The 25,504-nt window shown below is 42.0% G+C and overlaps 1 protein-coding gene across 5 annotated transcripts in view; it reads left to right on the top strand.

The window, feature by feature from the left end:
* ANO6 (anoctamin 6) overlaps positions 1-25,188 on the top strand; it is a 129,141-nt gene extending 103,953 nt beyond the window's left edge. For all 5 annotated transcript variants that reach the window (XM_014521836.2, XM_014521846.2, XM_006015931.3 and 2 more), the window contains 5 exons: positions 6,106-6,236; positions 7,172-7,377; positions 19,065-19,267; positions 19,711-19,816; positions 23,352-25,188. In XM_014521836.2, the coding sequence (XP_014377322.1) occupies positions 6,106-6,236; positions 7,172-7,377; positions 19,065-19,267; positions 19,711-19,816; positions 23,352-23,558 (853 nt within the window). In that variant the 3' untranslated portion in view covers positions 23,559-25,188. The remainder of the gene's footprint in view (positions 1-6,105; positions 6,237-7,171; positions 7,378-19,064; positions 19,268-19,710; positions 19,817-23,351) is intronic.
* The last annotated feature ends 316 nt before the right edge of the window (positions 25,189-25,504 follow it).

Here is a 25,504-nt window from a genome sequence, read left to right on the forward strand (position 1 = left end):
TTTGGTGTAGAGAGTTCTTCTGCCTCCTTAGCTTGACCTACCATTTGTATTTGGTTTGGTCCCTGCTTCTGTGCAGGACTGGATATTTCATTCTTAGGGTGGAGCTTGAGATGTCCTTCTCCTCCCCCCTTAAGTTCCCTGGGGTTCTGGCCCCTTCTTTCCAATTTAGGCCCCTGTACTCTTCCTTTACTCTGGGCTTCTGCCACTCTCTCCCCTTTGAAAGCTTTATCTGCTCTATTATCCACCAGAGCCTTTGCCATTTCTGGACTCTGGTTCTTTTGTCTTAGCTGTCCTTCTTTCTCTAGCTTCACCTGTTGTACCTCTTTCGGTACTGTCAGTACCTCCGTCTTGCACTTGCTGGCTAATTTCTCCACCTTTCCTCTCAAGTCATTTAATTCCTCTTTATACTGGCTTGCCCAGCGGCCCCATCTCCGATTCAGGCACCCCGTGACTATGGAGGTGATCTCTTCTCTCATCCTTGAGTCTATCCCGGAGAGCGCCTCCATCTTTATATTTTTTTCCTGCTGCTTTCGTTCTCCCTCTTCTTTAGGGATTTCTAAGCCCACGTCGCTGGACTGTTCTGGATTTCTCAGGACCTTTAGAAGCAGGGGCTGTGCAGTCTCAATTAGCCTTTCTGTGTCTATTAGGGTCTCTTTCAAGCCTTTAGACTCCTTCAGGTGCTCCTCGCATCCTGCCTTAATCATGGAGGCATGTTCCTCCAACAGGCTGCTTATCATGGTCAGTCTCTTGCTTTGTATCTGAGCAGCCGGTACTGCTTGTTGTTCAACCTTTTCTCGGTATGCTAGCTCCCTGGCTGCGCTCTCTTTTAATAGGGCCTTCAGGGACTGTATTTCTTCCCTCAGTTGGCCCTTGTCTTTCTCTACCCTTTGCCATTGGGCCTGCAACTGTGCACACTCCTGTGTTCTGGCTTTTGCCTCTGTCTCCAGGGACTGTCTCTGCTTTTCTAATGCCTCATGGTTGGCCATATATTCTCTTACCTTCTCTATTTCCTTTGTTATCGCTTCCCCTGCTTCTCCCAGACTTCCTTTCAAGGTTCCCAGCTCTTGCCACTGTTCCTGGCACATAATAGTAGTCCAGGACACATGCTCCTCCAATTGCTTAGCTATTGCGATTAGCTGTTCTCTCTGTGCCTGGGCAGTCTGTACTAGCCGCTGGTCACTCTCCTGCAGTGCAGCTGTCTCACCAGCTGTACCTTCTTTTAGCAAGCTTTTCAGGGACTGCATCTCTTCCCTGCATTGGTCCCTTTCCTCCTCCACCCTTTGCCACCGGGCCTGCAACTCCACACACTCTCTAGTTTTACTCTCTACCTCTATTTCGAGGGACCGCTTCAGGTCTTGCAGTGCCTCGTGACTGGCTGTATATTCTTTCATTCTCCCCATTTCTCTTATTATTACTTTTCTGGTTTCTTCTACCTGTACATGATTTTCTGCCAGCTTCTTTCTAAGCTCCTCAACCAAACGTTCAGCTTGGTCACATCTCTCTTGCCATATTTCCACGTTTTCCCTCATGATCTCCATCTGTTCCGCTTGGTCGCGGATTTCTTCCTGGAGGGCTGCTATGAGGTTCTTGGATACCTCCAGACGTTGTTTCGTTTCTTTTTGTTCCCCCATATCAGGTTCTGTGGATTTCTTCTCCCATACTGCCATTCGTTTCTGCATCTTTCGCAATTTCTCCTCTCTCTGCCTACTTTTCTTAGCTTCCTCTGCTACGAGTCGTTCTACTGCACGAGCCTTCTCTGCCTCTGCTGCCATTAAGCGCCTCATTTCTTTAGAGCCCTCCTTCTTTCCTGGTTGTACTCGCGCCTCTAAAGTGGCCACTTTGGCCTCCGCCTGCTCTTTTTGTGACTGAGCCATCTCCAGTTCCCACTCTATCCGTGCAATGTTTTCCTCTAGCTCACTCACCCGTAATAGCCCCTCAAAGTTCTCTCGTTTCAGGCTCTCCATGTCCTCTATACCTGCCATGACTGTTCTTCAAGTGATCAAGACTCTACCCTACTCTGAACATTTTGGCTAGTTTATTATTGCTTAATATTTAGGTACATGATTTATGGTTTATATCTCAGGCTTTCTATAGGATATGTCACAGGGTGCCCTTACCTCCTGAACTCTAGCCAGAGCAGCCTCTCAGCCTGACATTTCCTCCTTCCTTGCTGGAGCAAACTGCAGCCCAGTTTATACTCCTGGGCCAAAATGGCTGTCCTCATCAGGCACCTGGCTGCTGCCTGTTTGCTGCTTTAAAGTGGCCCCGCCACAATGTGCAATTTAAGAATCAGTTGTCTACTTATTTATTTTTAAGTATGTTTTTGTAGTTATAATTTGGCATTTAGAATTCCATTCATAAATTTTAGAGGAGTTGATATTTACTGTTTCAATCTGACAGCCAAAAAATGTGATCCTGGTTGATTTTATGCCAGTGGTTTTTCCAGTTCACTGAGCCAGTTATTTGTCCTTCAGATTATTTGTGCACCTCCATTTCCATTTACACTGTATGACCACTTGCAGTCAGGAGTTGAGTCTTAGCTTCATGCCACTTCGAAGTCACTAGTTAATGTTGCTTGGTATTGTTTGATCCTGAAGAGCTATATCAAGCCACATCTACCCTTTCTGTTACTTGCAACAATCATGTAACAGGTGTTATTAAGGCTTTAGGGCTTATCAGTCAGAAGGTTGGGAGAAAAATAGAATCATGATGAATTAAATGCGTCTCCAGATGGAGACTCAGAAGAACATCGAAATAAATGAAGTATGCAGCAAGTTAGAGGTGTATAAGGGACTTACTTATATTATTTATTGAACAAAAACAGTGTGCTCAGGGCTGTGTAAGTTAAGTGACAAACATCATACAGTTTAAGTCAAACGTAGACAATACAGATTAGAGACCACAGTGCTAGGCAAAAATCACAGGCAGGATAATTGAACCCCGATATGCGATTCAGTAAGTAATGGGTTAAGGATTGGAACTGACATGTCTCAAAAATAGTGATCAGTAGGGTGGAGATTGTTTCTGCTGGGATTGTTATTAGACCTGAATCCAGTCAACATTTTCAACAACAATATGGAGTAAATATAAAACTTCCATTGATAAAATTTGCAGATGAGACAAAAATTGTTAGATAACTGTGAAGAGAGAAGAGTCATTCACTGATCTGAATCACTTGCTAAGCTGGGCCTATTTAAACAAAATACAGGCAAATATTCTGGAAGACATATAATAGCCAAACACAAGTTATGTATCTTATAACAAGGAATGCAAACCAAACCTACAGAATTTGGCGTTGAAAAGCAATGAATCTGAAAAGGGCTGAAAGGCTAAAGGAGACTAGTAATTCAGCATGAGTTCTCAGAGCTGATGTGGCAGAAGGGCAAACCTGGTCTTCTGGTATATAAACAGGAGAATAGTGAGTCAGAGTAGAGGGGCAATTTATATGCTTACATGATATTGGTGTAACCATGCTACCCTATTGCATACGGTTCTGGTGTTGACATTTTAAAAGGGATAATGAAAAACTGGAGAGGCTACAGGTGAGAGTCATAAAAATGAATATGTCTTACAGTGAGAGACAAATATATCTTTTAAACACTTTAAATGGGGAAAGGGACTTACTCTTGGGGCTGTTCATCAGCTTGTACTAACTTTTGCACTTGCATGATTCTGTAGGGATACAAGTTTGCTAAACTGTTGTGATTTTGATCAAGGTTAAAGTTGCACTGGTTTTGTTATGCTCATAGCACTACGGAAGCATATAAGTGCAACACTGATGTCATAACAGCATTGTATCAGTATTATTTGATGTCAATACAGTTATTACATTTATTTATACCCTTAAAGAACTCAGTCTATTTACCTTATGAAAAAGAAGCCTAAAAGATGACTTGATTATGCAATATAAATACCTTTAGAGAGAGTCCTCAGAGGGGACAGAGACACTTTTAATCTAGTAGAGAAAGGCATATCAAGAAACTAAAGCTGAAAATTAAAAAATAAGGGTGATTAATAATTGGAACAAACTACCAAGAGGAATGGTGGGCTCTGCATTTCTTGGAGAAACATAAGAGGAGAAGAGCAGAAAGAAGAATGAGGAGAAAAGGACATACGTATACACACACACACACACACACACACACACATATACACATACATATACACACACACACACTAAAATCCGAGATGTAAGTAAAGGACATTTAGAAAAGGAGGAAGGAGGCCCTACATCTTGCCTCCGCTGAAGTTAAATTCCACTTGTCAATGAATTGGGAATGAAAACTGCAGGTAAAAAAGAGGGAAGGATGGAGAATACGAGATGAATGTCCCATTTTACTTGTTTGGTTTTAGATTCAGTTTCAATGCATCTATTTTCCAGGATATGTTTAATGAGTACCCATCATGATGAGGGATACATTAAAAGTTGCTTTGACTAAAAGTCAGAAGAATGTTGAAAAAGCAGTACTTACTGTGATAGGGGCATGCTCAAGGCCGGACCTCATGCCAGCCCGCCCACCTGTCTCTGGGCTAACCGCCTGCCTCACTCGTCTGCCATGCCTTGATGTTTCTCAATTGGTTCTAATTAGGCGGGAGACTGCCCATTCTTGCCCCAATGCCAGGGGGCGCTATCCGTGGCTCCGTTCCTCCCATACACTGCAGCCCAAGCCTCACAGATGGCATCCACCAGTGGTCTGCACTGGGTCTTTCATAAAACATACACACAAACAGACAAGCAATCACATACTGGTCTCCAAGCCCTCAGCCCCATCACTGGGGCTCCACACTGGGGTCTTCCACCCCTTGGGGTTCAGGTGGCCACAGGCCTGCCTAGACCTAAGGTCTTACATCCCCACACTGGCCCTTCACTGGGGCTCTGCACACTGCCCCTTCACTGGGGCTTCACACACTGCCCCTTCACTGGGGCTCATTGGGGTCTGCCGCCCCGTCTGGCTCAGGTGGCCATAGCCCTGCCTGGCCCTTTGCCCTAGGGTATTACACCCTGTGAGGCTCAGGTGGCCATAGCCATGCCTGGCCCCTTCTCAGGGCCCCTCCAGCCACAGGACTCACAAAGAGCCTGGGCACTGCTCCAGGTCCCTCTCCTGACCTGGGCCCTGCCTCAGGACTCCCATGAGCCTGGGCTCCCCCTGAACCTGTTGAACCCACCAGGGATGTGGGGCCTAGGGGTTATTGAGGTACCCCGACCCACCTTCCACCGGGGTAGTAACTGGCCTGGTATTTCATGGGGGTCCTGTGCCACTGGGAGCCCCACCTGACCACCCACTCCTGGCAGGGTGCAGTTTTAGATCATGCCCAGGACCAAGAGCTTCCTATCTCTCCCCATAAGCTCTTGCCCTTACCTCCTAGGTTGTTCCTGCTGCAGCTCAGCTAGGCGATGTTTCTGCCTGGGCTGGTAGCAGTACACAGCAGCCTTTATATGCCTAGTGTTCAAAACGGCTGCCCTCATCAGGGACCTGGTAGCTGCCTGCCTGTGCCCTGCCACATTTACATATTAAGAAATCAAAGATCTAGTAAAGTTGGCATCTCTTGAAAAATTTCAGAAGCATTTGGCTAGTATCTCATTCTTCATTTCTCATTACCAACAGAATGTCTCTTTTCTCTTACTATGAAGGACCTGTATGTAACAATAGTATCTTGGTTCCTTAACATTCCGTTGCTGTCCTATTTATTCCAGGATAACAGGTAGATTGTAACTGTAGCATAATTTTTCTTAAGTTCTGGTGCATGGTTTTTTTGGACCAGACCCTCTAGGGAGGACAGAGAAAAACTGCCTAACCTGGGGAATATATTGGACCTCAGTCTCTGTTACTGTTTTCTTTGTGTAGTTATTTTCACCAATTCAATGTGGGCATAAAATACTGCCATTTTGATTTGTTAGCATTTTACACCCATTTTTCACTCTTATAACTAACTCGATAGAGTCTGACCCACATCAAATCAGACCCACTGTTTGAATTTGGGAGTTTTGGTTGTCCAGTTGTGATCAACAACTTGGCAACAGCACCAAAGCAATTCTCTGCTATAGTTAAGTCTTTGACCAGGCACACTAACAATATTAATTATCATTTTTTCCCCAACTGATAGTTGGATTAAGAATCTAATTGGAAGATGTTGTACAGCTGCTAGATCAGAAAAGGTTATTCCACGTTGGGAGCAGGACTACCATCTTCAACCCATTGGAAAACTTGGATTGTTTTATGAGTATCTTGAAATGGGTAAGGAGCAGTTCAAATATGATGTATATGACATTCTCTAAAAATGTTTTAAAGAGAGTTTTTGGGTAAATAATGATTTTATAGATTGGCTTGTTTTAGAGATGAAAGCTTGTCTGAAATGATGAAAGATAGATGTTTCTATTAATCTAAATCGATTAATTGTTTGAAATGATCAAAGATAGATATTTCTATTAATCTAAATCAATTAACTATCTAAAAAGACACGACTTTACTAGCAGTGGTTTATATGAATGGGTTTGTTGCCCCTTCATCTCTTACCAATCCTCCTGAAAGTGTTTTTAGGAGTGAGGACACTATCAGCTTCAACCCCTGTACAACAACATCAGGTTTCTATAGCACACTAATTGGAATTAGGTCCACCTACTTATCTTAGGTTTCTTGAGAGTTCACAAAACTCCAGGTTTTTTTTGGACCAAGCATACTTTCATATTGTTATAATCATATCTATTTCTGCACCACATACCAACAAGTAATGCCCGTTGATTCTTATAGAATCTTCATTTTTGGCTTAGAAATAGTAAATCCCACATTTGAGATGATGACCCTTGAGGTCCCTTACAAACCTATTATTTTGTTATTCTAATTTAGGATTTACAATATAGCACTTAGTTACTTATTAAATTCCCAATCCAGCAAAGTCAATAAGCATATGAAAGAAGTAGATTACTCATATTTATACCTTTTCAACTTTTCACAAACCCAGCACTCTTTCACCGTTTTTTAAATTTTGGTAGATTTCCCTTTCTTTTGGGATTGTGATGTACTTTTCTATATATCTGATCTCACAAGGCATGCCACTTGAGGACCAGATTATGTACCTGGTAAAAAAAAAATCCTGTCTCTGATGGTGTGAGTGAATACATACACATGAAAGTTAATGAATAATTATCCTATATTTTGTGTCTCATTGTAAGTTATACAGTTTGGATTCGTCACTCTGTTTGTGGCATCATTCCCTTTGGCTCCTCTTCTGGCTCTTATTAACAATTTGTTGGAAATACGAATAGATGCCTGGAAGATTACAACCCAGTTCAGACGCATGGTGCCACAGAAAGCACAAGATATCGGTGCGTGGCAGCCAATCATGCAAGGAATGGCGATTTTGGCTGTGGTGACAAATGTAAGTACACAGGTGACAATTCCAAACAAAAGTTTGGGAGTAACTCTTAAATGCTACTTCCAGTTTGAGAGGTAAAGTATCAATAAGTTTCATGCTGGAGCAACTAGAGATAAAGTGTTCAAAATTCAGAATTTAGGACTCTAGCCTAAGTCCCTTTTCATAAAGAATGTGGATGCTTTCAAGAAATCTAAGTCATTTCACTTTTCAAGAAGATATTAAATTCTTCAGAAATCTTGTGTTTAAAATTCATACTGCAGTGGAAAAATACACTGTATCTTTCCTAGCTGTACAGAACATACTAAATATAGAATTAATTTTCTGAGAATTTTCAAGTAAATGCATGCATTTTGAATAAATTAGGTTGTAATTAAACTAAGTTATTAAATATTATTGTTTCTAATTATTCCAGTTATGTTTATAACTTCATAGTTAAGTTTGACTTAAAGCAGTTTTTCACTTAAAGCAGAGATTTAAGCTTCTTTCTTGTGTTTTAAAAGCTTCAATAGATTCTCAAAATGACTGCACTTATCTTGTGAGGGCAGAATAAATTTTCTCAGAATTTGCAAATGAATCTGTTAATCAGTTTCAGTTAAAATTAGTTTAAATGGGTCCTTTACACATTTTAGCACCTGGTGCCAAACCTTTTTCTCCCCAAATAGTCGTAATAATCAAATGCAGAGTCTTCAAACTTCCAGTATATTTTAAAACTCATTAACAACTTAAACAAGCTTGGTAAAGAACAGGATTAAGACTTTTTAGAAGGCAGGGTAGATTTGCACCTAATAGGCTAAACCAGGGGTGCTCAGCCACTGACCTGCAGGCCAAATCTGGCCTATGGAGCTATGACATCCAGCCCACAGAAATCTTCATAGGTTGGAAAAATTGGCAGCTGGGGAGTAGTGGAACCTCCATGTGGCAGGGTTCAGCCCTGCCTGGGCCATTGCTACACAGTGGGATCAGGGCTGGGCCCACCCTCTGTGCATCTGGACTGGACCAAGCTGTTCCCCACACATCTGGATAGGAGTCACTTAACTCTCTTCTTCCCCTCCCTCCCCAACATGTTTGGATTAGGGCTGCTCTGCCCCCACATGTGTGTCCAGATCAGGGCCACTTTGCCCTGCACCCCTTGGTGGTCCGATCAGGTTCAGGCTCCATAACCCCACTAAGGCCAGATGGGGCTCTGCGATGTCAGCCAGAGCCAGTCCACAGCTGGGCCTGGCACCACTCATCTAGCCTACAGGGTAAAAAGTTTGGGCACCACTGAGTTAAACAAAGTAGACAGATATATAGCACAAGCTTTTGTGGGCTGAAGCTCACTTCCTCACATGGTTTGAATGGAAATGCTCAAAGCTGCGCGTAAGAAGGAGAGAGAAATTTTAATGGAAAAGCAGAAGGGGCAGAGAGAGAGGAGAGGAAATCTCTTTTGCCAATGAAATATATATTATAAAGTATACAATGTGATAAATCAGCTTCTTCTGAAGACTAAACTCTGATCTCAACAGTGTCCAGTGCTATCTTTCTAAATTACTGCAGTCTCCCGTTTCTCCCCTCAGCAGACTGAAGTTACATTACCCTCTCACATGGCCGTGATCTCAAAGTAGAATCATAGGGTCATAAGAAACTAGGGCTGGAAGGGACCTCACAAAATCTAGTGCTTCTCCCTGCTCAAGGGAGGATCATCTCTGATTTAACCATCCCAGCAAAATGTCTGTCCAGTCTGCTCTTGAAAATTTCCAGAGATGGAGATTTTATAACTTCTCTAGGGAGCCTATTCTAAAGCTTGACCATCCTCTTAGAAAGTTCTTTCTAACTGCCAACACAAATTTCCTCTGCTGCAGCTTGAGTCCATTGCTTATAGTCCTATCCCCTACAGCCACAGGAAATAGTCTATCTCCATCCTCTTATAATCACCCTTCAAGTATTTGAAGACTGTTATCAAATACCCCATTGGTCTTCTCTTCTCCAGACTAAATATCCTAGTTCTTTCAGCCTTTCCTTATAAGTCCTGCTTCCCAAGCCTCTAATATTTTTTGTTGCTCTCTTCTGGACTCTTTCCAATCAGTCTACATCCTTTTTAAAGTGTGGGGCCCAAAACTGGACACTACTCCAGGTGACACCTCACCAGTGCTGAACAGAGTAGAAGAATTGCTTCCCTTGATTTACATGTGATGCTCCTGTTAAATACAATCCAATATGCTATTGGCTTTTTTTGCAAGAAGAGCACACTTTTGGCTCATATTTAGCTTATGGTCTGCTACAATAGACTCTACTGTAACCCCCAGGCCCTTCTCTGTAGTATTGCAGCCTTGGCAGTCACTCCCCCAGTCTGTTGTTATGCATACAGTTATTCTGTCCCAAACACAGGACTTTGAACTTCTCCTTGTTGAATTTCATCTGGTTGATAACAGACTATTTTTTTCAGTCTTTCTAGGTCATTCTGGATGCTAGCCCCATGATCCAGTGTGTCTGCAATGCCACCCAACTTGGTGTCACCACAAATTGACTAAGCATGTACTTAATCCCATCATCCAAATCATTAATGAGATGTTAAACAATATCAGATCCAGAACAGACCCCTGGGGAACCCCACTTGAGTCCTCCCGACTCAACATTGAGCTCAATGAGAGCTACTCATTAAGCACAATGATCCAACCAGTTATGTAGCCACCTTTTAGTACAGATTCACAGATTCACACACAATTTAGGGATGGAAAGGACCTCGTGAGATCATTGGGTCGAGCCCCACTTCTCTGGGCAGGAAAGACTGCTGGGGTCAAATAACCCCACTAAGGTGTGCATCCAGTCTCCTTTTGAAGATCTCCAGGGTAGGCGCCTGCACCAGCCCCACTGGGAGTCTATTCCAGAGTCTGGTCCCATGAACCATACAGAAGTATTTCCTTAAAACTAGTACTTTCATCTAGGCCAGGGGTTCTTAAAATTTGTGCTATCATGACCCTGAGTGCTGGATGGCAGGGAATGGGGAGCTCGCACGTGGCAGCTGCTGCCACCATCCACCACTCCATGCCACTGCCACATGCTGCTTCCCCACACCACCAGGGTACCCCCTGGGAAGTTTGCTGCTGCTTTTTAAGTTGCTCATGACCCTCTGGGGGGTCACGACCCAGTTTTAGAACCCTTGATCTAGGCTATATTTCCTTAGCTTGTTAATATGAATATGTCAAAAGCCTTGCTAAAGTCTTGCTAAAGTTAATGTATAGCACATCCACTACTCCTCCCTCATCCACAGAGCCTGTACCTTCTTATAAAAGGAAACCAGGTTGGTCAGGCATGATTTGCTCTTGGTGAATCCATGCTGGCTGTTCCTGACACCTTGTTCTCTTCTCAGTGCTTCACAGTAGATTCCTTGAGGACATGCTTCATGATATTTCCAGGGATCAATGTTAGACTGACCAGTCTGTAATTTCCCAGATCCCTCTTCTTCCCTTTATGGGTCTACATTTCCCTTTTTCCAAGCATCTGGGACCTCACCTGACCTCCGTGAGTTCTCAAAGAGGATAGCCAATGGCTCTAAAACTACCTTAGCCAATTCCTTCAGTACCTGAGGATTCATCCCACCCACATAGGGGTTGGGGTGGCACAGGTACTAAGGCACGTGGTTGATAGCCCAGACATCATGCTTTTGAGGCCATAGCAGAAGTGCTCGTGGTACAATCCTGTCAGATTCCAATGAATGTGTGAATTCTACTAAATATTTTGTCACAAGGGCATGGAAAAGGAAGGATCACATCCAGCCCAGCCAACTTGCAAGGATCTGGCTTCTCTAAGTAATCTTTAACTTATTATTCCAGAAATCTAGGCTTCTTCCCTACTTTTGCTTCCAGCCATGCTCATCACTTGGTAGCTGATCCTATTTGTGAAGACTGAAATAAAAAAGCGTAATATACTTTAGCCTTTTCTGCATCAATCTTAACTAGATTGCCTTCTGTACTCCATAAGGGATCTATGGTTTCTCTGGTCTTCCTTTTTGACATACTTGTAGAATCCCTTTTATTGCCTCAAGTCCCTTGCCAGGTGCATCTTAAATCATGTTTGACCTTCCTAATGTTCTTCCTACATGCCCGTAGGATGCTCTTACACTCTCCCCTAGTAATATGGCTCAGTTCCCACTTTTTGTAGGATTTATTTTTGAGATTCAATTCACTGAAAAGATTTCTGTCCAGTCAGGCTGGTCTCCTATTGCACTTTACAGTTTTTCAGTGCTTCAGGATCACTTGCTCTTGTGCCCTTAAAAGAACCGCCTTAAAGTACAGCCAGCTCTCCTGGACTCCTTTCCCCACCTCAGAGTGGCCTCCCAGGATATCCTGCCCACCAGTTCCCTAAGTTTGTTGAAGTCTGTTTTTCTGAAGTCCAGTGTCTATTCTGCTGCTCTCCTTTCTTTTTCCCTTAGGATCTTGCATGAGCTCAATGAGAGCTACTCATTAAGCACAATGATCCAACCAGTTATGTAGCCACCTTTTAGTACAGATTCACAGATTCACACACAATTTAGGGATGGAAAGGACCTCGTGAGATCATTGGGTCGAGCCCCACTTCTCTGGGCAGGAAAGACTGCTGGGGTCAAATAACCCCACTAAGGTGTGCATCCAGTCTCCTTTTGAAGATCTCCAGGGTAGGCGCCTGCACCAGCCCCACTGGGAGTCTATTCCAGAGTCTGGTCCCATGAACCATACAGAAGTATTTCCTTAAAACTAGTACTTTCATCTAGGCCAGGGGTTCTTAAAATTTGTGCTATCATGACCCTGAGTGCTGGATGGCAGGGAATGGGGAGCTCGCACGTGGCAGCTGCTGCCACCATCCACCACTCCATGCCACTGCCACATGCTGCTTCCCCACACCACCAGGGTACCCCCTGGGAAGTTTGCTGCTGCTTTTTAAGTTGCTCATGACCCTCTGGGGGGTCACGACCCAGTTTTAGAACCCTTGATCTAGGCTATATTTCCTTAGCTTGTTAATATGAATATGTCAAAAGCCTTGCTAAAGTCTTGCTAAAGTTAATGTATAGCACATCCACTACTCCTCCCTCATCCACAGAGCCTGTACCTTCTTATAAAAGGAAACCAGGTTGGTCAGGCATGATTTGCTCTTGGTGAATCCATGCTGGCTGTTCCTGACACCTTGTTCTCTTCTCAGTGCTTCACAGTAGATTCCTTGAGGACATGCTTCATGATATTTCCAGGGATCAATGTTAGACTGACCAGTCTGTAATTTCCCAGATCCCTCTTCTTCCCTTTATGGGTCTACATTTCCCTTTTTCCAAGCATCTGGGACCTCACCTGACCTCCGTGAGTTCTCAAAGAGGATAGCCAATGGCTCTAAAACTACCTTAGCCAATTCCTTCAGTACCTGAGGATTCATCCCACCCACATAGGGGTTGGGGTGGCACAGGTACTAAGGCACGTGGTTGATAGCCCAGACATCATGCTTTTGAGGCCATAGCAGAAGTGCTCGTGGTACAATCCTGTCAGATTCCAATGAATGTGTGAATTCTACTAAATATTTTGTCACAAGGGCATGGAAAAGGAAGGATCACATCCAGCCCAGCCAACTTGCAAGGATCTGGCTTCTCTAAGTAATCTTTAACTTATTATTCCAGAAATCTAGGCTTCTTCCCTACTTTTGCTTCCAGCCATGCTCATCACTTGGTAGCTGATCCTATTTGTGAAGACTGAAATAAAAAAGCGTAATATACTTTAGCCTTTTCTGCATCAATCTTAACTAGATTGCCTTCTGTACTCCATAAGGGATCTATGGTTTCTCTGGTCTTCCTTTTTGACATACTTGTAGAATCCCTTTTATTGCCTCAAGTCCCTTGCCAGGTGCATCTTAAATCATGTTTGACCTTCCTAATGTTCTTCCTACATGCCCGTAGGATGCTCTTACACTCTCCCCTAGTAATATGGCTCAGTTCCCACTTTTTGTAGGATTTATTTTTGAGATTCAATTCACTGAAAAGATTTCTGTCCAGTCAGGCTGGTCTCCTATTGCACTTTACAGTTTTTCAGTGCTTCAGGATCACTTGCTCTTGTGCCCTTAAAAGAACCGCCTTAAAGTACAGCCAGCTCTCCTGGACTCCTTTCCCCACCTCAGAGTGGCCTCCCAGGATATCCTGCCCACCAGTTCCCTAAGTTTGTTGAAGTCTGTTTTTCTGAAGTCCAGTGTCTATTCTGCTGCTCTCCTTTCTTTTTCCCTTAGGATCTTGCATTCTATCCTTTCATGGTCACTGTCACCTAAGTTGCCAACCTTTCCATTGCCATTCACTACCTCCCTTTTTGTGAGCAGAAAGTAACAAGACTAAGGCAAAAATGAGACTTAGCAAAACAAAAAACAAAGAAGAGAGATGAGAAAAGGTATAGCAAAGATAGTCACATACTTTATTAACCTGCACCTCTAATTAATCTCCACTACAGCCAATTAGGATTTTTTTTTATTGGAACTATTTTAAGTACATAACTATTTCAGTCTACATATTTCAGACAGACCGATTTAGCCAATAGCCCAGTGGTCAGGGCACTCACCTGAAATCCTGGAGCAAGATGCAAGTTTTTGAGTCAGGCCAAATAATTTAATTGTGTCTCCTAAATCCCACGCAGGAGAGAGAACCAGTAGGTATAAACACCAGGTGACAGAGTCTACAGCGGTTATTGCTAGTGTTCCGTCTAATATAAATACATAACCATTGGAATATAAGAGTAAAGCTTGAACTTGAGATGTTGGCTGCTGTGCTGTAGACAGGGATTATGCGGCATGAATTAGGACTTTTTTTAATTTTGAAAGGTCTCTTTCACCCAGTGTGAAACAAGAACATTCTAATACAACTGGAAAATCATTCCCCACCTTGCTCCAGTCTCCATTTACTGACTGCATTTGGGACCACCATCTTCCCAGAGAACTTGAGAACTACCTATTGCACTAGATCAACTCAACAGAGATGGTTAGAATTAAATGGAGAGGGAGTATACTCAGAAAAATGGGTGTTGGGAGGAATGGCAAGCATGTGCCATTAAAGTGGACACTCCAGTTGCTTTGTGCTACTTTGTTAGCCAAAATGACTGTAAATCCAGCAAGCTCAGTGGTGGTATAAAGAAGTGATATAAAGAAAAATGATTCAAAATTGGTAATACGTATCACCAAATTATTATAAGTATGACATGATAGTAGCTCTTTGGCTCTTAAATTTAGTATTTACATACAAAAAACATTACATTAAAATAATCTACAAAAGGGAATTCCCAGAAAATAACCAGCTATATTTTGCTAGAGTTAAGATTCTCAGTGCATATCAGGAACTTCCATAGGCCGATACAGGATTTTTAAAAGGGTGGGGTGCCGGAATAGCAACCAGTGCTGCAGGAGTAGCTGCATCCTCCATGCCCAGCCTCTCTCCCCTTGCCCCACTCAGCTGGATTGGGCATACCACTCTCCAGGAGCTGAAGCCAGGGTCTTTTTTAAGTTCTTGAAGTAGGTTAGAATCCCTCTTTAGTACACTTTTGGCACCCTCTCCTTTCCCCTTTGTGCTCAGTGGCACCTCCCCTGCCCTCCCATCCCTTTCCCTATTTATGCCTCTGGATGCAGGGAGACACACCTGCTGCCACCACTGTTCTGCTCCAGCTGTGGCTGCGGAGAGAGGGGCATGTGGAGCCAGGATCAGCTGGGAACAGCTGTGGCAGTGGACAGGTTCCCCCTCCCTGCCCTGTTCCCAGGGAATACTTGGGGGAGCTCCCCCATTGCCACCACTGCTGCTGTCCCTGGCTGAGCTGGGCTCCCTGCACAGCCTGGTCGGGGCAGAGCACTGGAGCACCCCTGCCTCCATGTTAGGAAGGAACAGGGGCAGCAGCAGGCAGGGGAGGAGCTTCTGAGCATGGAGGGGGAGGGAGAAAGTGCCAAGAACAAGGCAGGGTTGGATTCTTGCTTGCTTTGGGGACTTGAAAATAAGTCCTCAGCTTCTGCTTCCACAGGGTGGCCCAAAAAGTATGAAACCATGCCACTGCATGCCCTCTGGATCTACCCTGTGGTAACTTCTTTTAGGTAACTGTTACAACTAAACTAAAGTAAAACAATAGCTTCCTGGTGTAGTTATGCCACAAAAGAAATCCAAATATATTAAAGCATAAAGATGCCCAGTTAGGACATTAGTAATGTCCTTTGAAAGGAAGAATGCCCTAATTCTGCCCTTTGAAGGCACCACAAGATGAAAAATGGAATGCATTTTTTTAAAATAAGTTTAATCTACTCTCAAATGAAGAGCTCTGAAATACTATCATCATAGCCCAGATGATTCTTGTATAATGTTACCAGAGACAGAGTTATGGTTGTTAGTGGCTTAGTTGTATATTAACATGCTCTTATTAATGTGCTTGGATTTCTTCTGAGGCAAAACTGTACAAGGAAGTTATCAGAGCAACTTGTTTTTGTATTCTGTGGACAAATCACATAAAGAACTCACATGAAGAAATCATGTGAAGAACAAAATGGATATTTCCTCTTATCCTTGTTTACTTAGCAACCTTTCCCTCACAAAGACATGTACTTACTACTCTAAAGGTAACTAAAGTGCAGCCTTGCTCTGTCCTTGGTTCCTCAATTACTACTTAATTCTGTAGAATTATTGCATGTTGATATCATATTGATATCATGCATTCCTATTCACACTGTACCTTTGTGGAAAATTTGTATTCCAGAAACAACCAACCTTTGTATAAATTCAGCTTATTTCCTACCAACTTCAGTGATATTATTACCACAGAAGGGCTGCAGGATCAGTGTAATTTATGTGCAATAATTTTAGCCCCACTTGTTTTAAAGACTGCAAGAGACTTGAGAATCATTTTGGATGAAGGTTTGTTATGCACCAGGTTATGATGCTATAGTCCAAGTCCTGGGAATAGTTTATTTTTTCCTTTTCTTTTAATTTGTGTTTATTTTCTTTAACATCCAGGCTCCTGCACATGAATGCATAAACTTTCCTTCACCATCCCTTCTCCCATCTGATTGCTTTACCTCAGTATATAGAATCTGTACCTACTCTTCCCTGTGCAACTGTTGATTTTGTTACTACTGATCAGCTACTATAGCCTTGGGCACAGTATATTTTCCCCTGCATATATTACCTTTGCAACACCTGCTATGCTACAAGTAACTTTTGTGTAAAACTATTAGTCTTGGGGCTTGTAGTTCAAGCAGCAGAGCTGTTATTGTAGCATGCCAGAGCATCTGTTGTTGATTTGAAGACTGATTTTAATTTGTTATGGTATAAATGGAAAACTGTATTCAGTATAGCTTGGGAAACAGAGAACACTGCTTGTGTTTGTACTTTTTCCATGCAATACTCTAGAAAGCAGCCCACAATTCTGAAAAAAAATGTTTCCTTTTAGAGGACACAGTAGAATTAGCTTTCTTGTTTCTGTTCTTGTAGCTCTGTGCAGCACATCTGGAGATGATTCTGAAGAAGGGGAAAAAGTGAAACGGAGTTCAGATTTATGATTATGTGAAAACTGGGACCTTGCAAAAAAATTCAATAAGAGGGAGCCATTAAACTATGTAAATACTGTATCCCACATTTTTTTTTATTGATGCTTAGGAGAAGCAGCAAATTGATTTGATCCAAAGAAAGAGAGGGGGGTTTTTTTCCTTCCGTTTTGCCTTCAGCTAGTTTACGGTTTGATCGTATCCAAACCATATGTGTAATGAATATTATAAATTTATATTTAGCTAACACTTTTTCTGTGCTTTTAACTCAGCAAAAGCTGGGTAATTTGGTTATCAGGTTTTTTTTCCTCCATGCAGTTAGAAAACTTGTTAATATCTTGCATATCTGTTCTAATTTTATCCTTTGTATGCTAAAAGCAACTAGTATCTGAGTGTAAATTTAAACAACATACAGAAGTTCTGCTTCGTTGCTCCCTGGTGTCTACTGCCTGAAAGTGGTTTCTAAAGGGACACTCCCTTATATTTAATCTATGCCAGAATACATTATAAAAAGCTTTCTTGTGTTGATATTTATCCTCGAAAACTTAACGCAAAATTCTTTTATTATGAAGCCCCTGCCATTCATCATCCAAATGAACGCAAGTTTTGACAACTAAACAGCAAACCATCAAAGCTCAGTCAAGTTCGAACTCTAAAAGGGCCTGATACTTGTGCTACTGGAGTCAGTTGGAATTTTTCCCAGATGTGACCAGGGTGTAGTTGTCCTTGCTTCTGCCACCTCATTCTTTTATTAAGTAGGATTTTGGTTATCACAGAATTTGGGGAATAAGATATTACTCAACCTATGTAGAGTAATGTTATGTTTTGCATAATTTACAAACACATCTTCAAATCAGGGCTTCCCTCAGTTGTACAGCTCCTAGCAAGGATTTTTTTGCTTCCCCCATCCCCACCCTGAGCCTGCAACACACACTGTTTCCCCAAAAGGAAGGAGCATTACATACAATTGCATCACACAATGACTCTTAGGAAAACCAGACTAACATAAATGTGAATAGAGTAAAAATATATACCACCTTGGAAGTTCTACTTTACTTTCTCTCTTCACCTATTTTCTTAAATGTTCTCCCCATTTTTCTATTGCACACCAATATACACTGACTTTCTCTTCCCTTCTATGTACAGTATTTTTCATTCTGGGTTTCTGTCTCCATAGTTTTCCCCATCCCTGCATTGGTTACATTCTGTTCCTATGATCAAGGTTTTGTCTACTGCCTCACAACTGCAGTTTTCCAGATATTGTGCTGCTAATTAATCTAGCTTTATGCCTGATTGATCAGCAGCAGATCTTAACAATGGAGATCCTTTTCCATAGGAATAGGCAGCGATCAGAGAAGACACTGGATTAACCAGGGTGAAGCCATCATCTAGAACAGAGTTGTCTTGGGGAGCTCACTACTATAACTGCCATTAAACCCACAAGCCTGATTCTAATATTTGCTTTATAGCATGCAAATGGAGTGAAGTATGGCTTCTCTTGGGAGCAGGATGGCAATAAGCAGTGATGCAATATGTTTAACAGCAGCAGGCAGCTGCTATCAAGAAAGGAAAAACTGTCCTGGCATAAAAAATAGTTTCCATGTCCAATGACACCTGGAACCTGTGAGCCAGCAGCTGCAGAAATGAACTTGGCCTAGAGAGCCCCGATAAAAACCGGGAATGTTTTGGGGGTCAGGAGTGAATAAGCTATAGAGGTTGGGGTTTTTTTAATTCAAGCCTAAGCATTCCTCATACAGTTTAATTTATTTTTTAATAACAGACTTTAATCTGTAATTTTAGTCACAATTCATCAATCAGCAGTTTTTTAAAATATGTGGTAAGTAGGTCTCAGAGTAACCATGTTTACTGTAGCAGACTATAAAGTGCTGCGTGTTTAGTTTGGTTGCTGAACTGCTCTGAGTAGCCATAAGAAAAAATCATTAACTGCACAACTTTCTAAAAGGGTCCAACAGAGCTGGTATAATTTAGAAGCTATACACAGTGTACATTCCAGAAGAAGATTGTTTTATGCCTCTGAGTGACTGCATATTTGTTTTTCAGGAAGAACTATTGAATTGAAAAGTGCATACATTCCGTTTTTAATGAAATAATGCAAATCTGTTGAAATGCAAATTGTATAAGAAAACTATTAATGCAGTTTGTTAAATACAGTTTTCTTTTTGTCTTCATCTAAAATGCAGGCAATGATAATTGCTTTTACATCTGACATGATACCTCGTTTGGTTTATTACTGGTCCTTTTCAGTCCCTCCCTATGGGAATCACAGCGACTATACCATGAAAGGCTACATAAACAATACACTTTCTGTCTTTGCTGTATCAGACTTCAGAAAGGAAAGCAAGCCAGTTCCACTCTCTTGGTTTGATAACCAAACAACATGCAGGCAAGTGTCAAATAAGTTTTCCTTCCATTTCATAAGAATAATTCAGAAAACATCCTCATCTGGATTATAGAAATCTAATTTAGTCACGTTTATATACAGCTCACCTCAGAAACAGTCAAAAGTGAAATTAAACAACAGTATTATTCACATCACTTTTTATTAATCCTTGCTCCATTTGATTTCTACCACTAATGAATACATTGTTTTAACACTGTCTTTGTTGTGTTGTATTTATTATGTAATGGAGGAAAATTAATTTCAACAAGTTTAGCTTATTTTGTAGTTGCACATTTTATCTATCATGTTAGTTCCATACAGTTTACAGCTTAGAGCTTACTACTCCAGACTGCATTAAACCATGACATGTTTTGCTCCATCCCCTGGCCATAGTGTATTACTGCAGAGCTTGTTGAAATGGTCTGGTGTTTTTAAATCGTCCACAGATACCGTGATTTCCGCTATCCTCCTGGGCATGAACATCAGTATGAACACAACACATACTACTGGCATGTGATTGCAGCGAAACTAGCTTTCATCGTTGTCATGGAGGTCAGTCCACAGAGCTTTGAATTTTTATGTCTTCCCCACAAGCAAAAACTACAAACTGAAATGAATTATTTTGCAAAGTGATCAGTTTGTTTGCTTTGCTAACAAAATGTATTGTGGTGGGTTTGCATCAGCATAGTAATGAAACAATACCAGTTTACCCTAACTGAAGATCTGAAGCTATGTATTTAGCAGATCCTTACTTAGGGATCTTAAAATATTGGAAGAGTCTGTTAAAGCAACTTGTGTGCATGCCTTTGTGCCTGTGGATCCCCACCCCACCCAAACATGCTAACTTGGCATTAGTTTTAAATGATTTTATTAAGGTAAGCAACAATATGGCCACATTGTTGTAGTCCATATGGTGGATGATAAAAAGCTCAAATCTAGTGCTAAACTTGTGCTGGAGGCACAACAGCTGCTCTGCTGTATTCTATGCTATTCTGGGCTCTGCCATGCTAGGAGTTAAGCTGGGGAGAAAAGCCACAGAGCAGCTCTGCGGTCTTCTAGATACCCTAATGTTGCCAACCCCAGGTGTACAGAAATCTTGAGCTCAGTCCTTGCAAATCTGTGCAATTGAATTTAGAAATGTGAGCTGTTTTGAAACAGCATATGTCTGGGATATATTATTTGCTTTCTGATTGTTGAGACCTTAGTTTTCACATTTTCAAGCCCTTCTCCATAATCCTGCAGGCCAGAAATTTAATAGCAGTTGGCACTGCTGACTGCACCTCACTGCGATCAGACTAGCAGCAACTTCTCTCTCCTGTGGGATTTTGAAGAGATGTTGAAAGTAGCTGCAAAGCTGCATGGCCCCTAAGAAGAATTAAGCTGCTGGGTGGGAAATGGGAGCCTAGAGGGCTGTACAGCAGCCTTTGGCCTATATGCAGGTGCTTCTGAAGAACTTGGTGGATCTCAGATTTCTGAGAGGCTGCACTGTCCATTCTGCAAGGGAGCAAATCCTGTCTCCTGTGTCAATACTGGGAGAAGGTTTGGTGGGTCCAGTTCCAAGTTATTCTTTTCCTTCTTTGGGGATGGAAATAGAGTATGATTAGGTAGAGTTGGCTGGCCCAAAAGTGACCTAAAATCTGTTTTACTAATGCAGTCTTTTCTGTGTCCCTCACTAAGCTTGGAAACCAACAAATAGTCATAGATAATTATGTATCTTGGTCATTTTCTGAACCAGGGTCAATGCAAAGCCCTTCCATCACTTTCATACAGACCAGGGAGGCTTTCTGCACTGAGGACACATTTTGAAATCCTCTTACACCACCAGAGTACCATGAAAAGGTCTCACTGGGAAACAGGCCCTGAAAGTAGAACTTGGGATTTCTAAGCCACTATAACATGACCCACAGTATCCTTGAGTATCAGTGAAGCACTTGTAAGTAAAAATAGAGGTTTTGGGTGGTGGGTTTGCAGACATTAAAGAATCCACAGTCTGACTGTAGCTATGGGGAGTCTGACTCTCAGAATTTGTATGATTTTCTGGATCCTGACTTTTTCCCCAGTCAAACTACTTAGGCTTTGCCTCCCTTCCTGCAAATACAGCAGTCATAGAATCATAGAAGTAGGGTCGGAAGGGACCTTGTAGATCTTCAAGTCCGACCCCCTGCCTGGGCAGGAGGAAAACTGGGCTCAAATGCCAGGTAGGCATCAAGCCTCTTCTTAAAGACCCCCAGGGTAGGAGCCAGCACGACTTTCCTTGGAAGTTGGTTCCAGATCCTAGCCACCCTAACTGTGAAGTAGTTCTTACAGATGTCTAATCTGAACCTACTCTCCAACAACTTGTGGCCGTTATTCCTTGTTATCCCGGGGGGTGCTAGGGGAAACAAGGTCTCCCCCAAACCCTTCTGGTCCCCCCTAGTGAGTTTATAGACAGTCACCAGGTCCCCTAGGCAGTCCATAAAGGCAAATTCTTTAAAGTCCTAGGCTGGAACCGTACCCCTGCCCAAAGCACACCCCTTGCCAGCCTCTGTCCCAAATCTCATGTCCTTGGCTTTAATAGCTGGCCTGCTGTGACTGTTTATTTAAACCAGCCATAGCTGGCTCCCTGCAGCTTGGTGCTCCCAGGTCTCTGTCTATAGATTGCATATAACTACTGCTTTGTCATGCATTGGTATTGTAAGCTCTTCTGCAGAAGGGATGGCCTCATCTTTATATACATACAGTGTCTAGCACATTGGTAGTCCTAGATATTATGGGCCAAATCTAAAAAAAGAAGCTGGCAGCATAAAAGTAGAATTTAGATGGTGTTCAGATGCCCAAGTCAAAAACTGCATTCTTAAAACCCCTAGTCATCAACTGCCTAGATGCTGAAGGGGTCTCAGCTTCAAAGGCGCTGCAGTCCTTGATCTTAGTATTCCCAATGGATTTAAAAGTTACGCTTCTGGACATGCACAAAACAGAACAGTATTGATAAGGCTGGGCAGCTTGGTTCCTAGCTCATGCCCAAGCCCAGTGAGGTTCCAGAAACCAGGTATCCTTTCATTTAAGCCCATTGAGCATCCACTGACAAGACACACTTACAAAATGCCCTCCTCCCAACACACACACACACACATACACCACTGGTCTTCCCATAGAATGCTACTGTTTTCTTTTAGAAGATAGAAGAGCTTAAGGAGAGGATAGGGCTGTTCTCCCCTTTTATAGTATTCTAGGGCTTAAAACACTTGGCCACAATGCAGGAAACAGGATCCATTCTCACCTATCTGCCAGAGGACATTGTGTCTTGGATCTCTAGCTTCCTTGCAGATTGTGCTGCCACCTGGCTGCAGGCTATTCCAGGTGCAGCTGTGCCAGCTTTTAGAGGTAAGAGCAAACCTTAGAGTTCAGTTCTTTGGAAGAACAGTTATAAGCACCATTCTGAGGCAGATATTCTTGGCTCTGGATCCTGGGTGGATGGAGATGCCAGTTGCTCTTCATCAGCAGCTACAGAAAAGGGTGCGGTTCAAGTGATACTGGCTAGCAGAAGGTGGCTCCCTGCTTAATATTCAGGTTTACTAGGGTTCACTTCTCAGGTGCCTAATTCTTGCCATGTATTGAATAGGAGGAAGAGGATGATTACCTTTGGGTTAAGAGTTGGGTGTTACAGTGCCTGGCTCTGGTGCGGTTCCAGGACTGGGACCAACAATTGTTGGTCCCAGCCCCAGGACCATGCTGGAGTCTGGAACTGGCTCCAGGTTCTCACTTTCCTGCCACACGTTAAATTTAAGTCATGATGAAAACCAGCCACAAGAAAAAAAATGCACATTTTGTGGACTATTTTTGTGGCTGGTTTTCTATTTTGTAGCACCATTAATTTATTGGATGTTTTTCAGGGTTGATATTTACACTGAAATTAACATGATAATTGTGCCTTAAGTTAACATCTGCCAGGGGCCTATATTACTGTTTTCACTCAGATGTCCTGATTTTATGGTACAAAACAAATCTCATTGATCCTAAGAGATAAAGCAACATTTCTTCTCTGTGTTTTTTTATAATAATAGTCTTACTCTGTGTGAATAACCCTTTTTATTTTTACCTTCCCCAGCATATCATATATTTTGTGAAGTTTATTATTTCATACGCAATTCCAGATGTATCAAAAAAGACCAAGAGCAAGATCAAACGAGAGAAATACCTAACACAGAAACTCTTGCATGAGAATCATCTCAGGGTTATGAAGAAAAATGTGGGAAATATAGCTGACAAAATCTTGAATGTAACCGACACCACTTTCCGACCAAAATCTGAATAAGAATTTTGCGCACTGATATTGCTTACCTAGATTGGCTCTGTCAAATGTTACTAATGACTAATCAAAAGTTTTAGATTAGCTACTTTTAGCAAATATGGTTTCCTTTTAACTAGTATCTTTTTAAAGGTACAGCATTTGTTGGTTTCAGCAAGACATTAAGAAACTAAGATAATGCCTCGCTAACATTATCACCAAGAAAAAGTGACATTTTTTCCCCTAGTTGTTTTAGACAAAATTTTTATCATGACTTTTTGCACACTGTTAAGAAGAGGTTGGTTTATTCTGGAATGTAACAGAATACCTTCCACTTCATTCAGGCATTGGGTTTTTTTCTGTTTCATTTGAACAAAACGCAAATAATTTGTATTCAAGGAAATAACACAGCAGCCATTAACTGAGAGCTTTGATCAATTAATAATTCAATCACTTGTGATCTAAATAAATTAAGAAGAAAACCTAAAAAAAAAAAAAAGGGGAAGGAAATGAAGAAAAAAGGAAGATGATAGAACTAAATGATCCTTATTGCACAACCTTTTGTCGTCATGGTAAGCATTGTGGTATACTATATGAAGCTTGATAGTCACACTGGGCATTATGTGCATAATAGGTTACTTCAGTCACTGTGATAAGTATGGATTTGATCACAGTGTCAGGAAGCATTACAAGCCTGATTCTCTTCTTGTTAACAGCTGTGTAAAGCAAGAGGGATTCCATTAAAAGTCAGTGGAGATGCACTGACTTTGCAGCATTGAGAGTGTGAAGATCAGGCAATGTATCTTTACAGAATCAATGTACTTTAATTAATTCATTGTGGCAGTTCTGTTTTGAGCTGGTGTAATCTTGAAGGTCTCTCACCTGTCTGGTAAGAGTTTAAAATTCTTTTCACATATATAATAATATCCAGAAAGATGTATTTTACTTTACTTTCACAGCCAAAACTATCTACTTCATTGGTATGTTTAACAGTGCAAGGAGTACATGGCTGGACTTATCATGATACACTATTTTATGAGTACACTTAGACAGGAGCATGGATTCACTGAAACAGAAATGGAAGCATACAATTTAAAATGTGTTACATGTGTATGTTGAGTTAGGTGGATCATTCTTGCTTGTTTTGTCATTTTTTACATTTAATACAATACGTATGCATGACAGAACTCTAAAATAGTTCATTCATAACTATATTACATATTATGAAGTGTGCTTTTGCTGAAGCTAGATAATGTCAATTAAATGTATTTTATCCTGGTAACAACCAAAACGAATCAGAAAAATTGAAAGTACTGCTAATATAATTCATCCCCTTCCAGGCTCATCATGTGTCAGCTACTGACACAAAAATGCAACTCCAGTGCTGTATCATGTATTTTTTAAAACACCTACTGACCAGGGAGTTGAAGTAGCTGTCAAGATGGAAACAGTTGAGAGATGGATTAAATTCAAGCTTCCTTAGGCTCAGAACTTGTGGAAAGATCCATACGGACAAACAGGCCACAACCAGACAAGAATGGATGTTTGGTTCCCTGGAGACAAGTAGCAGTGGTGCACCTTGTGCTGCCGCTACTTGTCTCTGGGAAATGCCCATGCCATGTACACTTCGATGTGTGGCAAGTTACCCTGGGTGAGGTAGGGGAGGCTGAGGCCAGCAGCCTTACCTGTGGTCCTGGGGGTCTCCTGGGGCTGCAGCAGCAGCAATTTTGCTACGTGGAGCCTAACCAGCAGCTGGAGCATGGCTCCAGGTGGCCCAGCTCCACTTTTGAGTGGTGAGTGCTGCCTGTGCATGCAGGGTTCAAAAAAACCCATGGAAAAAGGAAGTGGAGCAGTGCTCGCACAGGCAGCATGTCCTTGCAGCTTGGAGAACATCTAAATGTGCTGTATGTGGCACCACAGATGTGTTTGTGGCGCCACATACCGCACAGACGCACTCATCTGGACATGGCCAC

This window comes from Alligator sinensis, unplaced genomic scaffold (assembly GCF_000455745.1).
Source record: "Alligator sinensis unplaced genomic scaffold, ASM45574v1 scaffold147_1, whole genome shotgun sequence".
Classification (NCBI taxonomy): Eukaryota; Metazoa; Chordata; order Crocodylia; family Alligatoridae; genus Alligator; species Alligator sinensis.